The sequence below is a fragment of the Oreochromis niloticus genome, linkage group LG11, assembly GCF_001858045.2.
Source record: "Oreochromis niloticus isolate F11D_XX linkage group LG11, O_niloticus_UMD_NMBU, whole genome shotgun sequence".
NCBI lineage: Eukaryota > Metazoa > Chordata > Actinopteri > Cichliformes > Cichlidae > Oreochromis > Oreochromis niloticus.
In genome coordinates this window covers 19,612,194-19,629,383 of record NC_031976.2, presented here as the reverse complement: position 1 = coordinate 19,629,383, position 17,190 = coordinate 19,612,194, and the positions used below count along the sequence as shown (strand labels likewise).

The following is a 17,190-nucleotide window of genomic DNA, read 5'->3' as shown; positions in this document are numbered from 1 at the left end:
AAGGGTGTGGAGGATAATTTCATGGCACACCCTTGCCTCCTAGCACCCACTGAGCATCATTTAAATGTAACAGCCTATCCAAGTATTGTTGCTGCCCATGTCAATCCCTTTATGACCATAGTGTACCCATATTCTGATGGTTGTTTCCAGCAAGATAACACACCTTCTCACAAAGCTCACAAAGTCATCACAAAATTAGATTGTGTTCATGTATGTTACAGTCTCCAGATCTCAACCAATATAGGACCTTTGGGTTGTGGTGGAACAGCAGATTCATATCAAGGATGTGCAGCTGACAAATAAGCATCAGCTTTGTGATGTTATTGTGTCAATATAGACCAAACCGTCTGAGAAATGTTTCCAGCATCATGTTGAATCTGTGACATGATGAATTAAGGCAGTTCAGAAAGCAACAGTGGTCCAGCCCAGTGTAGAAAGGTGTACCTAACAAAGTGGCCAGTAAATGTATATTAATCGACACAGTGGGAGTAATGTGTTTTGCTTAAGAACACCTCAACATATGATTTCACTACCAACCCTGCATATTATTGGGCAAACTCCTGACCCACAGAATACACAGAGTGATTTATTGTTGTTGTCTATTTGGTTTATATTTTCAACCACAGCATTGATCCTCTTTCTCATATAGTAATAATGTGATATTTTATGGAGATAACATGTACCCTCAAATTCTCGGCATGAGTTAGATAGCAAAATCAATACCCCCAATGTGTTCATACGCTCAGTATTAACTTAGAGCCAGCAGACAGCTAGCATTATTTAACACATAGACTTAAAGGGGAAACAGCTCTGTCGAAATGTAATAAAATCTGCCTACCAGCACTTCTATAGATGATTAGTGAACATATTATATTTGGTTTCCTTCAGAAACCCAGAGTGTAATAGGATGTGATTTTTCAGGGGCTATGTGAGGTAAATCTGGCAACCCTAACAGTGACACAGGAAAGTACAGCCACTAAAGCGGTAATCCTGCATGCAACCTGTGCTACAGCTTGTAGCTTTTACACTATTATTTGGATTCAAATGATACAAACAGGACATAAATTGTTAATTACTGAGCTGCTGAAAGGCAGATGTCACTACTTTGCAACCAGCAAGGATAACTGTTTTATACTGTTTGAAGTCACTGACAGAGTCACTCTTAGCGTGAAAAGTGTTTAAAAAAATATACAATGATCCGTTTTTATTGGAATCAACTGATCATAGTTATGTATAGAGAATTAGAGTGATACGGTCTGATATTTAACCCACCCCGTACAACCCACAGATATGATCTCTTTATCTTTTCAAGCTGAGATGAATCATAAATCAAATGAAATCATCTCAAACAAAGTGGACTACTGGAAAAAAATGTCTCTCCTCTCCTCTCCTCTCCTCTCCTCTCCTCTCCTCTCCTCTCCTCTCCTCTGTTTTGGGACACTCTATCCTGTGCTAATGTACGCTGCATTCTGTTTCACCAGTACAGTGGGAGTCATCAAAAACTGCAAAGAAACAGGCCACATTTCTCCCCTAGCCCAGCACTTTTGCGTGTCTGCAAGTGTGCATATGTGTATGTATGTGTGTGTGTATGTGTGTGTGCCTGATGAGAAGAACTGCTCAGCAATATTTAGCGTTACTGCGACAGAACAGCTTTAGGACGGAACAGAGACTCACCTTCAGGAAAGACGAAATAAGAGGCAAAAAGAGACAGAGAGCGGGAAAGAGGCAGAAATGTGATTTTTGACACTTGAAATATTTTGTTTCAAGTGAGGAAAAAAAACACCCAAACCACATGATAACAATAAAATTATAACACAAATAATAAGTTAAATCTAATGCTGATCAACTCAGTTATACTGAAAGATGATTAAACACTGCAGACGTGTAGACGTGTTGGTAAAGGACAGGGGTGAGATATGATAATGAGAGATAAATCTGAAAAAATTAGGTCTGTTTATACAATGATGGAAAACAAGTGGACCTGCACACGCTGCCTGCCTGTCGCATGCCTGGCTGTGCACCCACCTACATCCACCTACACACATCCTCACTCAAAATGTACACAGAGCAGATGGGCAGCGTCTCTGTGTTTGGTGTACAACACAGGTGTCGGCCTTTGACGTGGCACCGCAGCAATTAAACTGCACCGGACATCTATCACGACTAACCTCAGGCCTGACACATGCACAGACACACACACACGCACACAAACACATTAAGCCAGTTTTTTTCTTTGCTCAAAATCCAAATTAAAGAATTTGCTTTAACAGGGTTTACAGTGTGTACACACACAAATCTTACCTTAACAGTGGATGGATCACTCTTTAAATAACGACCATACCGCCTCATTTTCTATTTTTAGTTTAAAATAAAAATATATAGAAGGTCCTTTTCTCTGGCACTATGAATCGTTATCAGTCTTACAATGTAAAACAAACATTGTGACATCATTACAACAGCAGTGAGTGCACCCCTGAGCAATATTCTTTACATGTTACGTGATTCAAAGTCGTATCGCCTCTAAATACCTGTCTAATTTCAAAATTGAAGAGCACTGTTTTCTTTTAAAGTAAAAAAAATATGTCATTAACTGCTCAAATAAAAATGCTTAAGGAAAACTATATTGCTAAACAAGTGGAAACCCAACACAGTGAAACTAATTACACCTGTGATTAAAAAAACATCACTGAAACAAAAAGGAGATGATGGCGTCTGTATCTCTGCACTGTGCCTCTACATCGAAGAGAATTAGCAGAGGAATTGAAAAATCCGACTGGAAGTCTTCACAAAAATGGAAAAAGGATACAAGAAGATCAATGAGCCTCTAAAACCCCTCCCCCAGAATCAGTGGTGCTCAGCTCCAGCAACAATCAGGAGGTATACAAGTAGCCAGAGCGCCAGTGGTTGTCCAAGGACTGCTGCACAGTCCGGCTCTTTGCACAACGGTTATCAGTGGAAGTCAGAGTCTCTGTGACAGCTCGGACAGTGTGAAGGACATTGCATAATGCCAGCCTCTGTGGATGCTGGTGGAGAAAAATACCTAAAACAAATGCTTTGGATGCTCTTTGACAGACACTATACAAGATTAAACTTTACTAAAACAGTAATACAGTCACAGAAAGGATGGCAAAGGGGCTCCCCTTAAATTATGAGGAGTGTAATCAATTCTGTTTCTACTGCAATAATAAATAAGATACACAAAAGTACACATTTTACACCATTCAAACATTTCAAACAGTATATATATATATATTCCTCACAAATTAAAAACCTCCCTAAAAATAAAGTATGGCGCTGTTAGCGAAGTGTGAGGATGACAGCAAAGAGAGAACACCCAGAGCTTTCCACTTTTGGCTACAGTTCACACTCATGCACTTTGCAGTGAAATATCTTTAGAAATTACTCTCACTTCCTGGGTCTGATACAGACACAATGAGTGACGCCTAGCATGCTTTGGCATTTGAATTAAGAGTAAAACTAATTTTCAAATATGCCGAATGTCAATTAATACTTAATCTGAACACAGGAAGCACTTTAAACCTTTTATGCATGAATCTGAAGTGTGCCTGTGTGTACTGAGACCTGTTTCAGTGCATCGGATGTGTGTGTATGTGTGTGTCGTATTAGTCCATATGTGTTTGTCAGTGTGTGTATGTGTGTTTACCCACATATCCACTAAGGATGATGAAACACATTGTTAATGTTGTGGGTTATTTTAGTCGACTGACAGTTGTTGTAGAGGGTGTTGTGTATTGTGTGTGCGTGTGTGAGGCCAGTTGCATGTGTGTGTGTGTGTGTGTGTGTGTGTGTGTGTGTGTGTGAGTTTGTGTTTAATTGGACCTCCCTGAGCCAGTCTCCAGGTGACGGAACTCATCTGCTCTTTCCCTGATTAAGGACAACAGATGGACACACACACACACACACACACACACACACACACACACACACACACACACACACACACAATCCACAGAATGCTTTCACAGTCATGATTTATCATCAAAAAATACTGAACACACAGACTGCACTGGTCACATGGGCTGTAATCAATATAAGGTGCACATACATACAAGTCACACCAAACCACCTTGAACTTCTGCACACTTATTTTTGCTCACATGACTCCTCCGGTCCCTAGATATCCATCCACTGAGCTCAAACAAGCTCTCATCATCACTGCAAACAAAGAAAATAAACTCCTCCTTCTCCAAATCTGCCTCTCTAACTTGACATCCATGTGCTTTCCTTCTCCATCTGTCTGTCTGACAGAGATTATGAGTTAATTTACTTCAAAAGAAAGACTGAAGATTAAAAAAAAGTCTCAGTCAAGGAAGATCCTCATAACTAAAAAAAACAAATATCTGACAAAAATCCCTTTTGTTACGTTTCTGTCATTAGACATAAATAGTCTAAATCTTTAATATTTATCTGGCGAATAATTTTTCCTCACATGTTGATATTCCTCAAATAAAATAGTTTTGGAGCTGAGAACCAGAACAGTATTAATCTAATAATGACAATTAGATAATGCAATATTTTTCTCTGAATTGCAGATAGAGATGATTGAACACACATTAAAGCAGTTATTAAGACAGTGATGTGTTGATTTAAATTTTAATTAATACCTTTGAAGCTGAATGTTTTTACCCTCAAATTTCCTACAGATTTTGGTTTAGGTGAAACCAAGTTTATGCAGACCGTATTACCACCAATAACCTCTAACACCAGTTATTAAGAGGACAAACTGGTGATCTTTAAGTGTGTTCTCTCTGGATCTGACTCATCCACTGAGCTCTAACCTGTAACAGATGTTCATCAACTTTCCAGCTGTTCACAAACTTAAAACAACACTTTACCTTTAATATTAGACATTTGCACTTGCATTTAGGCCCAAAGCAACACAGCAGTGTGTAATTATTGTGTAAGCCCACGCAAAGCCACATTTTAGATCATGCATGACACTCAAATTTAAAAAACTGGACTACTTTTATTGAAATGATGACTTTCCCCCCTTCCACTTCACAGTGAAATAACTCGAATTAATCTCATACTCAGGGAACATGAAAAGTCTGAATAAATGTGATTCATTCATCTTAAAAGACCGCTGTTGTTATTACATAATATCGACATATTGCAGGAAAAGTTTTCAGTGAACCCGGTGTGACCCTGGAGCTGACAGTACTCTACCTTCAGCCACTGTAAAACACTCCATTTGGTCTGCAACCATTTGCCTTCGGGGCGACATTAATGATAATTAGTAGGCTCTCAGCATGCTAGTTAATATTCCGCCGTAAAATCCATGTGATGGGAAGGGAGAGAGAGAGAGAAAAGATACAACATGCTCAACTGTAGGGGGAGACCCAAAAACCGAAAGTACATGGACTGTTAAGAATCGTGCACAATGGGACAATATTTAAAATTCGTGTTTCACGCCGCGATAGCGCAATCAAATCGATGAGAGCTTAAAAACCATAACAATAATTTTCAGTCTTATCTCCTCAAAACATGGCGTCTCTCTCTCTCTCTCTCTCTCTCTCTTTCACACACACACACACACACACACACACACACACACACACACACACACACACACACACAAATGAAGAGAAGGGGAGAAAGGAGAATGAAAGACAGAGAAAGAAGGGGGTGGGGTGGTGGGGGGGGTGATAACAGCTTCAATAAATCATCCGGGCCAGTCGCCGCTCCCCGGGGATGTGGGATGGATTAAATTAAGCACTCCTTCTACTCGTGCGTCTATCCATCCCCCCCATCTCTCTCTCTCTCTCTCTCTCTCTATCACTGCGCCGTATAAATGCCAACAGCTGATCGCGAGACGGCACACTCACGGGAACACCTCGCGGAAGCTGCAAAGAGAGAGACGAGGGGAAGAGAGAGAGAGAGAGAGAGAGAGGGATACAGAGAGGAGAGAAAGAAGGGATGCTGTTGATGTATCCGTCCGCAGGGAGTCTTACTGTGATTTCTTTTTTTTTTCTTGCCGGCCTGAGTGATCGCTATCAGGTGGAATAAAGGACTAATTTCTCTGGCAAAGAGGGGAGGACGAGGTGTCGGACCGTTTTTTTCTCTTACTGAAAAGCTTCCAAAAAATTATCCTTCAATTTTCCCTCTTGTTTTCTTCGCATCCCTCCCTCCCTCCTCCTCCTCCTCCTCTCCCTGCTCCATCTCCTCTTCCTCTTCTTTAAAGAGGCCCGAGCGCGTTGCGGGGTGTCTTCCATCGCCTGTTTCGTTTATTTATTTATTTATTTATCTCCCCTGACTGCTCTCGAGCCCTCTGTCCCCTGGTCTGCAGCCTTCCCGCGAGCTCAAAAGAGCACGAGGCAACCCCTTCGCCTCCCCCGCACCCCCTCCCCGCGCCTCGGAGGGAGCTGTCCGGTGCTGAAGTTGCATTTCTTTCCTCCTGTGCGCGAGGACTAAACGGGGCGGACAGACGACAGCGAGAGAGACCGGAGCAGAAGAGGAAGAACACACAAGCGCTTGTTGATCGTCAACTCTTTCACCGGATCAATTCAAGGCTCGCGCTTTCTCCCCAATCTGAAGACAATCTTCCCCCGGCCCGCCGGTCTGATTGGTGTGTCACGGGCGAATCACCACGCTGGCCTGCCTGTCGGCGATCGGCTGTGTTTGCGAGTGTGTGTCGTTGTGTTTGTGAGTGCGTGTGTGTGCGCAGCTTGTCGGTGTCTCACCACCATGCCAAGGTCTTTCCTGGTAAAAAAGGTGAAACTGGATGATTTCTCCACCGGGGCGGATCTGGAGAACGCCTACCGGCACAGGACAGACCTCAGCCTGCGGCTACATGACAAAGGTAGGTCATGCAGCCTACACAGCGCGCACTAACAGGTGTCTCGGAAGAAAATCGATTTCACAGAGGAGGAGGTTGGCGAAGGTGGGAACATGTTTCCGAAATAAGACTGAGACTTCAACAGGATTTACCTGTTGTGCCTTAAAGGGATTCCCTCCTGTGATTGGTCGTTAAAAATTGACCCTAGGGCTTGATACACCGGTGCACACTCCTGCCAAACAATAACTATAAAATGTACGCGTGAACTCAGAGTGTATCAGCACAGCTTTTCTTGTTTTCCTCACCTTTTATCTTGCGTAGCATCATCTAACATCAATAACCTCTGAAACTTATTGCAGAGTGGCTGGCTACCTGTGGGGTGATGTGGGTGTAATCAAGGCAGATAATTACAAAACATCAGACAGCATAGAGTTACCACACGCTTGTTACTTTTCTCACGGGGAATAAAAGCTTCAAAGCCCTCCACTAATCAGCGCATTGAAAAATATCAAAGTGGAGCAAAGCGTTATCAATAGCACAGACTGTGAAAGAATTGCATGCTGCTTCACTTCTGCAAAAGAGCTCAGACAGTAAAACACCGAAGACCTGTCAATCTCATAAAACTATGCACTCTGATAACTGGATGTTACCACACCGCACAGTCTAAGACTTTATTTACCGGGGTACATAAGTTACATTATCCTCGATCGAAGCGTTTGGGCTCTTGTAGTTGAGCTGCCGCCGAAGCGAAAAGGTCACTTGTGAAATCAACTAAATCAAGCGCGTCGCATGTTTCATCGATTCTGACTTACACCCAGCGGGGTCTTTCTCTCCCTTCGCAGTGTAAGTAAGGTTAAACGAGACAGAAACGTGACAGTGGTTATTCATATCGAGCTCACTTTCACTTGGTTTTAGTCGAAACCCTTTGCGGTTATGCTTCTGCAAGCTCGGGGTGATGTTTGAGATGCACAAGAGCTGCCTCCCATGTAGCTCTGAGTTCGCAGAAAATAATCTGATTGAACACCGTGGTTATTTCCTGATAAGTGTATGTATATATATAAATATGTGTGTGTGTGTGTGCGTGTGTAAAAGCTGCATAATGGTCTGCTGACATAATTCTTCACCTTCGCCTGCAGGTGAAGCACACACAACGTTTTAACATCCTTTATATAAGAACGTTGTCTTGCAAAACACTCTAACAGGTTTTTAGTGTTTCCCTGAAACATTGTTTTCTTCTTTGCATATAAAATGAGTCTCATCTCAGGCTCATCTTTCGACGTTGTGCGTGGCCCTTCCCCCTCATGCTCTGTACAGGTGTGCCCGTCCCAGTTTTGCAGTGTTGGCAGATTTCTGCACCGTGGCTATGACGCTGTAACTGTTGAGTGTGGATACATTTCTTCTCTTATACCATTTTCAGATGTTTCTTTAGTCATATGAGGGTGACTTTTGTAATTATCCCGAAAAGACTCAGAAAGATTGGCTGTTTTGTGCTCCTCCAAAGCTGCAAACTTCCGCACAACCTGCAACTATGTGCGTCACATTTTACAGGGGGAAGAAAAGAAAGAGAGCGATGCCTCTGCCCGTGTAGACCGCATGACTCCCGCCCCAGTGTCATCCAAAGGCTAACATGTGCATCCCATGCGCGGACATGTCTGTGATTCTCAGCTCGTAAAGCAAGAAAGCTGTCAGCGGTGTATTTATGACGTCGAAGTTAACAAGCCCTGCTAGGTCTCACACGCCATCAGCCGCCTGTTCAGCCTGTCCCGGCGACCTTTTGTCTCCATCCCTAACATGCGATATTAACAGCTTAATGCAGCTTCTACATGGCTCGGAGCAGAGTCAGCCCACAGCAGAACGCAGTGTTGGGAACAACCTTCTGCTTGAAAAAACTGGCGTTGGAATAATTTATGTCCCGCCCTGCGTTCTGTGAGTGAATGATGTGACGGGACGCTGTTGTTACATGGCTGTGATCATACGTGGAGAGTTAGAATATGTGCGTCACATGGAGCTTGTTGCTTGTTCCTTACCGAGACCACGTAAGTAATGAGCACAGGAATTTACGACGGTGTCCCAAAATCTGTGGTCATTATTTCGTGCTTTCATCTTAATAACAGCCTCTCAAAAACATTGATTAGTTGGATCTTATCTTATAGGTTAGTTATTGTTCCAGTTCATTTTTACACTCTATTAGCCTATGTGTTGAACCTAATGTGTTTCTATTGATAGTTTTTGTTGGAGCAGCTTGATATAAACTCAGATAATATTGCCACAATTAGCTTGTCTTCAGGGATAATTAAGGATAAATTGGAGCTATTAACTTATCCAACCTGTCGATCCATATTAAAAATATAAACAGCAGTGTACAACAAGTGCATACTGACAAAGGTATTGATTTACGCTTAAATCTAAAAATGTATGACCCATAATGCTGGTTAGTACACACTAAAGAAGTACATATGAATTATTGTACACATAAAATTTGAATGAGTGTTATTTTTCTCCAAAAATGCATCAATCATCAGGGAACAGGAGCATAAGCTGACTGTGCTGTGTGTCCCTGTACAGCTTTTGAATGGAATCCTGTAATTAAAGCTTGTCCTCCAAGTCATCAACTCCACAGATTTGTGAAACAAAGAAAAGAAACACTACACCACAAGCCGGTACTGCAGGCCTGCCGTCATCGTGCCCCTGACATGCACTGCACTGGATCTGTCCGTGGTGCTGATCTCGTTTTCACACGCTAAATCAGCTCTCTCGAGTTCATGGTCAGCTTGTGTGCATTTACTGTTTACAGAAGAAGTGTCTTGACTGCAGCCTTTGATGGCTAAGGGAAATGTATTGCTGAATTATCCCTGAACAAACCCTAACCCTGCAGACCCTTTCAATACACCGCTAAGGTCCACAGTTATGCAGGCAAGTGACTAACGCTCAGTATCTTAAAATGTCTGTTCACATTTTTTACGTGCAGCTCCTGTTGCTGCTGATCTGCTGTTTGTGAGCTGATTACAGAGACTGTTATATCTGTAAGACAAATGCAGGGATCTGACTTGGACACAGATGTGGCAGTATTACGGTGATGTGCTCACTCACATTTGAAAAGCCTCTTAAAATCTATATCTCTACATTTAGAGTGAGATGAGGAATAGATCTTACTGATGCCTTATGTTTCACATACTTTGGTGCCATATGTGGTTTTATTTAAAAGGTTTTTTCATCAAATATAATACAGTAACACCTGTCATGTCACTGTGTTTTTGTTGTTGTTGCCCATAACACTTGGTGGAGGCTTTCTTGTGTTTCTACAGTAACATGTCAGCAACAAGTTACTGGTGGGATGAACCAGCTGTTTGAAATATTTATCCCGTCTCTATGTCTTTATTATAAACATAAATGCACTCGAGTGGGAAGAAGATTCAGGGGAAAACATCACACAGCTGTGTAAAGCCAGCTGTATATCACAAATGGCATATTATAATAGTTTGCATCAGTGAGTAAGTGCTTATTTAATTCCACCAATTGAGATTGTGTAATTCTGGTCAGCGTACTGAATCTCTGTCATTACTGTATCTGTACTGAAAGATAAGCTTGTCTAGCAGGCTACAGCAGTTTAATGCTAATCTGGACTTATTCATGTGTTTCCTGCAGTTTTCTCCGCGTGCAGGAATTAATGCCCTTCACATTTCCTGTTGGTATGGGTCTCTCTGTGATCATAGAAAATGTTTTGCCACTGTAATCTTAACATAACAGTTTCTTTACTACCTATCAAGTTATGTCAATAGGGGCATCAGTAACTAATGTTTTGGTCAAGTCCTCTACACCGCTAAATTTCCATACCACGTTAGGATGAGCTCTCTTTTCAATATGCTAATACTGTTGTCTGTTTTCCCTTAACAGCTGGTTACATCAGTGACTACATCAGCCCTGTTGTGTACGATGGTGAGAGTGACAGCGGCATCAAGGTCCCCTCTCCTGATCCTCTCTACGACGGTATCCACAGTGACTATGGGGCTCCCGACTCTGAGTCTCCTGACAGCCCCGGCTCAGAACTCACAGATGGTTATATCAATGGAGACGCTGCAGTGAGCGAGGGTTACACAGTCGATGCCTTCTTCATCACCGACGGCCGCTCAAAGAGGAAAGCTCTCGGCAGCCCCAGGACCATCCAGAGGCACACCTGCAACGAGTGCGGCAAAACCTACGCCACGTCTTCCAACTTGAGCCGGCACAAACAAACGCACCGCTCGCTGGACAGCAAGCTGGCAAAGAAATGCCCGACCTGCGGGAAGGTGTATGTGTCCATGCCCGCCATGGCCATGCACCTGCTCACTCATGACCTCAAGCACAAGTGCGAGGTGTGCGGAAAGGCATTCAGCCGACCTTGGCTTTTACAGGGCCACATGCGCTCGCACACAGGGGAGAAACCGTTCGGGTGCGCCCACTGCGGGAAGGCCTTCGCAGACCGCTCGAACCTGCGCGCTCACATGCAGACCCACTCGGCCTTCAAACACTTCAAGTGCAAACGCTGCAACAAGACCTTCGCGCTCAAGAGTTACCTGAACAAGCACTACGAGTCTGCCTGCTTCAAAGGCCCCTTCTCTCCTCTCGGCCCCCTAGATGCATGACCCCCCTATATAGATCAAACGAGACAAAACTGCAGACGTGAATTACCATTACCCTTACAGACTTAACTGCAGACACAAACAATATATTTTTGGGTCAGAATATGACTTTGCTTTCCCTCCTCACCCCTCCTCACTGGCCCTCTGCCCCCTCCCCCACCTCGCCTCCCTTGGAGCCTATTCGTGATAATGAATATGATGAAGATAGCACAATTTTTTCTCCTTGAGATTTGCCCACTTAAGGATTTAACTGATCGACGCATGCACTTCCTCAAAAAAACAAAACTCTTCACGTCCTCTTCCTCTGTCCACTGAGGATGGAGACATTAATACTAACATGGCTTCCTCCTGGCTTCTAGATACAGTATGACTCCGTATATTTTGGAAAAAGGGATGAGGATGAGGATGACAACAAAGACAATAGTAAGCCTATAGCTACTAGTTTCCTCCCTGCACTTAAATGCAGTGAAAGTTTTTTTCATTCTGATTTTGTTTCTTTTTTGGAAGAATTATAGTAATAATAATAGTAATAATAATGATAATAATGCTCTGCTGCACCAAGTGACCATATTCTCTCCACTACTGAGGTCAAAATACTATTTATTTATTTATTGATTTATTTATTTTGACATTTCTTTTTTGTTTTTTTATGTGTTTATACTTGATTTGATAACAATGAAAAGTGTTGCCATTTATTTGTTGCACTTTAATTTCTGTATATGTATGTAGGATATTTGCCAACCTCTTTTTACCACTACAGGCCAAAGCATATGTCACTTTTTTGAGTACTATTTTTTCCTATTATGTTGTTAATACCTTTTTTCTTATTAACGTTATTGCATGCAAAAAAAAAAAGAAAAAAGAAAAAAATTATGAAAACCTATGCCAACATCATAAAAAGCTTATGATTTTTGCCAAAATCCTATAGATAGAACCCGAGGGCAATATTTTGTTTTTCTCTTGGAGCCTCCATAGGACTCTTTAAAAGCAATAATCACTTAATGCATGGTATTTTATGATGAAGTTATGAAGTATTACCTACTACTGTATAGCAGTTTAAAAATCAGGTATGTTTTACTTCACCTATAGTCATAAACAGAAAAAATACTAATATTACAGACATCAGGGAACATGCCAATGTAGTGTTAGAGTATCAAAAAGAAAAGTCCTGTCTTTCCTCTCTTGTTATGCACTGCCTGCCTCTTAGTGAGTAGAACTAATGTAGGATGTAGACTAGAGAGGCTGGGATCAGCTGCCTGCTGGGTGAGAGGCCTATTGTAGGATAACTACTGTATGACCCTGACTGACCTGCACTGCGCTAGCTCTAGCGATTCAATTAGCTTGTTAACAAAAACAAACAAGGCCTTACTTTGGCTCAGGCCTTTTCATTATACTCAGATTGGATAATTGGCCATACATCAAAATTCAGTGGTTTACTGATGTTTATAAAAAGGCAAAATGACACTTAAACGTGTTTAAACAGTATTTCCTGTCACAGTCAGTCAAGTTTAATAACACCAATTTTATCTTTATGTTAAGGTTAAAATAGCAATCAGATTGGATAAATATGCAATAAGATATTCATCACCCTTAACTGACAGCTAGCATATATGGGATGCAGCTGCTATCTGTTAACAACAAAGTTTAGTGTCTTGTTGAATCAAAGTCGACTTCAGCCGAAATGCAATTACTCATCTGCTCTTCCGGTTCGCTTCCAACCCATAAAGCGTGCTTTCTTAAACCACAGGAACAGCATGCACTTTAGCTTGATGGTCTGATTGCAGCTTAGCTACAACTGTTGTAGATACACCAGACTGAGTCCTGATTATTCTGCAGTAGGCCCCACTCACCCCTACTGGGCCAACTGAAGGGTAACTCTAAGATCGAGAAACCTACGGACAGGCTAACTCTAATCAACCCCGACCCCATGGAAGATTTAACCTTTAATCTAGGTGGTCAATACCAGTGTTGCTGAACCCAGTTCTCTGCAGCTCAGAAACCTTTTCTACAGATTCATGGAGCTTCCCAGGAGACAGACTGAGGACATACAGATTTGCACAGGAAAATGTTTGTGTGTTCGTCATAAAATGCAGCACGTCGACATTGTAATCTCGCACAGAAACATAAACATGGGTGCACAGATGCATGGGTGCATGTCCTCACATGTGAGCACACGGTGCCTGCTGACGAGCCATTTGGGGTGACTAAACTTTTGTGTACAGTGAAGCTTGAGCAATTAAAAAAAATAGAACAGGTTTAATATTCAGATGTGAATCTTTAACAAACAGAGCTTTTGTAATTGCAGTGCTTCCTCAGACACTCAGTGTAAGTCCGGACTGGCTGGTATTGAACACAGTTTATAAGGGCACACGGACAAAAGGACAGCACGGTTATGTGGATGCATTAGCTAAACTAATTTTTATCTCAGAGATGAGTGATCAAAGTTAGCCATGGCTGACAATTTTATAAAGTCAAAAAGTCTACAGTTTGTGATAAATGCTTTGCTGCACAACAACACAATACAATACAATTATATTTTACAAAGAAACTTTTTTTAAAGGCAATATAAAGGAAGCACTTCTGTTGTGACTGAGGGAATCAGTGTGTGAGTCAGCAAATTGTAGGTCTTATCTCCTTTCTTGATGTATGAACTAGATTTGAGCTGCAATTACTTGAATTGTATCAGATGATTAGTCATAGCGCTCCAGTCTGTTAGGGCCGAGCACTTTTGCCTTTTTATGTATGATTTTGGCCAAAACACCCAACAACAGTTATAAATACAAAATAGGCAAACAGCTGCAAAAACAGTGTTAAAAGCATGATTGCGATTCCCTTTACGCAAAGAGAACAAAAGCATCACCTTCATTTTTCTACACACTTTTCTCAGACACAGATAGTAGACGTAAGAATAGAACAAAAAAAGGTGAAAGTATCATCTCTGCAGTTTCTCTAATTGTTTACTTATCCCAAATTGTATCATTGTCTATTAAAACTCTGGTTGAAACTTTGCACTGCAGTCTAAATGTATTAGGGCTAAAGTGGACGTGTGGCTGTTAAGTGGTTTTTAAAGGAGAAAGGATTCGTTTTGAGTCTGTTTGTCTGTGTGTCTGTCTCTGGCCAAGCTCCTGGTCTGGCCTCTTTAAGCACTTCCATTTTAGTCATCTCCACCCTAAAGAAAGTAGCACAATGAAACTAACTAGAATTCAGGTAGAGAAGAATTAAAAACCTTGTACTAGCTTGACCTCTCTTCTTTTTTGTATTTTCAAGTTAAAGAATGGTAATAAACCTAAATAATCATTTATTGCAAGAGGGTTTGTAAAGAATCCTTTGGATTGAGACATTTTTACTGCTGTATAGTGATATCTGACACACCTTACCTCAGGAGGGTTGGATCTCTGTTGCAGAGTGAGGACCTCCTGGGTTTTTTTGAGCCAGTATTCAGACAATGTAAGCACAATGAACACAAAGCATTTTGTGGCACTTCATAATAAAGAATAATCTTAACCAACCAAGGCAATTTGTTGTAGTTCTGTGTCATGTCTTAAGAAATAAGTCTTTCCTTCTATCCAAGAAAACAGAATTGGACATTGTGTTAATTGATTTAGTTATTAAAATTCCTGTTCGCTTTTTTTTCTTCAGTTCATGCTGTTGCAGTGAGTTTGCCTTTTAAGTCAGAAGAGTGCTCAGTTCATTTACATAGCAAAACACTTGCTCTGATTAAACAGCCCATACTTTACATTAGCTTTGTCAATATTGTATGTTTAGACAGGCGCTGGGCTAACATTAAACTCGAAGCTGACTTGATGGTTAAATATGTTCACCGTGATAATTCTGTATTAGGACATTAAACACTTGTTAAGTAGGGGAATGTTGGATGTTTTTTTTTAAGTAAGGCATTTGTTAATAACCTTATTGGATAAATCTAAGTCAAAGATAACAAAGCAAACAAACCCTGATTGATGCTCAGAATGTGATCTTAAATTCTTTCCAAACCAGTGAGTAGACCCCCGAGGGAACAGAAAAAGCATGGATTTATAGATTACACTCCTACATGTTTGAGACAGCAGTCTAGTCACTTTTCATCCCTAAAAAGTACTATGTGTGCTACTTTAACTCAAAGCTTTTGCAACGTAAACTGCAAATGTGACAACGCTGTTTTCATGTGCCGTGCTATGCCAGAATGAATCACATCACTTCCTCCCTTCAACTTGTTTCATTCACGCTGGAAAAAATGCAAAAAAAAAATTGTTTTATATTACATCTGTTTCTCTGATAATGGACAACGCATTAAGCATGCACTACAGTACAGCTGCAGCTGTAAGTCTGCTCCGCTGTATCAATCATGCGGTAGCTCATCCTTAAGTGAAGTAACAGTTCAGCCCCGATGTTTGCTCCTAGTAAGCACAGACACTCCAAATCTATTGTTGCTATGCCAACACCTGTGGTATCCAAGGCAATAAACTATCTACAGTATCTATAGTGGTAAACTACCTGAACTGCTTCAACAAAGACACAATGCAGAACCCTGCAGGTTTGTGGAGTATATTTGCCAACCCTAAACAGAAGATTGGTTTCTCAGCAGTTGTATGAAGACAGAAAAGCGACTGCCCACGCCTATGAATCACCTTCTCCTCTCCCAACCTTGCCTTTCAACTTCCCCTCTGATCCTCTTGGTTTTCTCTTCCACCTCTGTGCCTCCTCTTCCTCCTTCTTCACATCTGGGTTTCCTTTCCTCCCCCCTCTCGTCTCCCTCCCCTTCACCGGCATCACCTGTTTGCTTCTCTCACACATCTCTCTTCCTTCCCTTTTCACTTGTTCTCTACCATCCCTCTTCCTCCTGCCACCTCTCTTTTCTCTCTCCTGCCGAGTCAAACCAGGCCACCAGGCCTTTGAGGACCTGAAAGTCATTTAACTCCTGGTAGATAATAAGTCTTAGAATATAGCTCCTCTCAGATAATAAGCTTTATCACTTGATTGCTCTGCACGCTCCCTACTGTCTTTAGATTCATGTCCAGGGACCTACTCAAGCGAATCACACTATTTCCTCCCTGGCAAGTCAAATTAACACTGTGTGTGTGGGTGTGTGTGTGCATGTGTGTATCGACCACTACTTGTAACAGGAAGTGAAGGAGTGCTGAGGGTGCAAAATAAAATCAAAACACCACAGGTTATATTCAAATAGTTCACATCTGATCTGTGAAAACTGTAGTTAAGCTTAAAGGTCACCAGTAGTGACATTAACCTCTTCACTTAACCTCACGCTGACTTTAATTTCGATGGCATTTGATAACCGCGCAGAAACCTCTGTGTCTACACCTGCCCTCTTTTTCACACTCTTTTACTTTCTGTGATGTCATCGTTTCTGCTGTCCACCTCCACCCGTCTTTCTCTTGCATCATTTAACTCAGTGAACCTTTCAACACTCCTATCCTCACAAAATGCATTTTGTCATTAGTATTTGACTTGATCACCATGTTGTTGATGCAGGCTATGTTAATGCTAATGCAGAAAGGAATTAAAATGATGACACTGTCAATTACAAATAGTATATCCAATCAGAACGCGTGTACATTTTTAAACTTTTGTTTTGAAGAAACGTACTGGGTCTGTCACCATCTTATAATGAAATAGCAATAAGACCAAATCAGTCTGGTGTCAGTTTGCAATTTAATGGAATCAAGTTGGAGACTGTATGCAGTCTGTTTGTGATAAGTGAAAATTGCAAATATGTTGCTTTATACAGAGAAATTCACATTTAACATAAATTTGTTGGAA

General features: G+C 41.5%; 1 protein-coding gene across 1 annotated transcript; it reads left to right on the top strand.

Annotated features, from left to right (window-relative positions):
• Positions 1-5,821: 5,821 nt before the first annotated feature.
• Positions 5,822-15,277, top strand: LOC100691386 (transcriptional repressor scratch 1). The gene is made up of 2 exons (XM_003450922.5): positions 5,822-6,820; positions 10,691-15,277. Exons 1-2 carry the CDS (start codon positions 6,706-6,708, stop codon positions 11,416-11,418), a joined length of 843 nt encoding a protein of 280 aa, XP_003450970.1. The 5' UTR covers positions 5,822-6,705; the 3' UTR covers positions 11,419-15,277.
• Positions 15,278-17,190: the final 1,913 nt, after the last annotated feature.

Coding starts and splice junctions, on each gene's coding strand:
- LOC100691386 (XM_003450922.5), top strand. CDS start 6,706: ATGCCAAGGTCTTTCCTGGTAAAAAAGGTGAAACTGGATGATTTCTCC. Junction 6,821..10,690: donor CCTGCGGCTACATGACAAAG/GTAGGTCATGCA, acceptor TTCCCTTAACAG/CTGGTTACATCAGTGACTAC.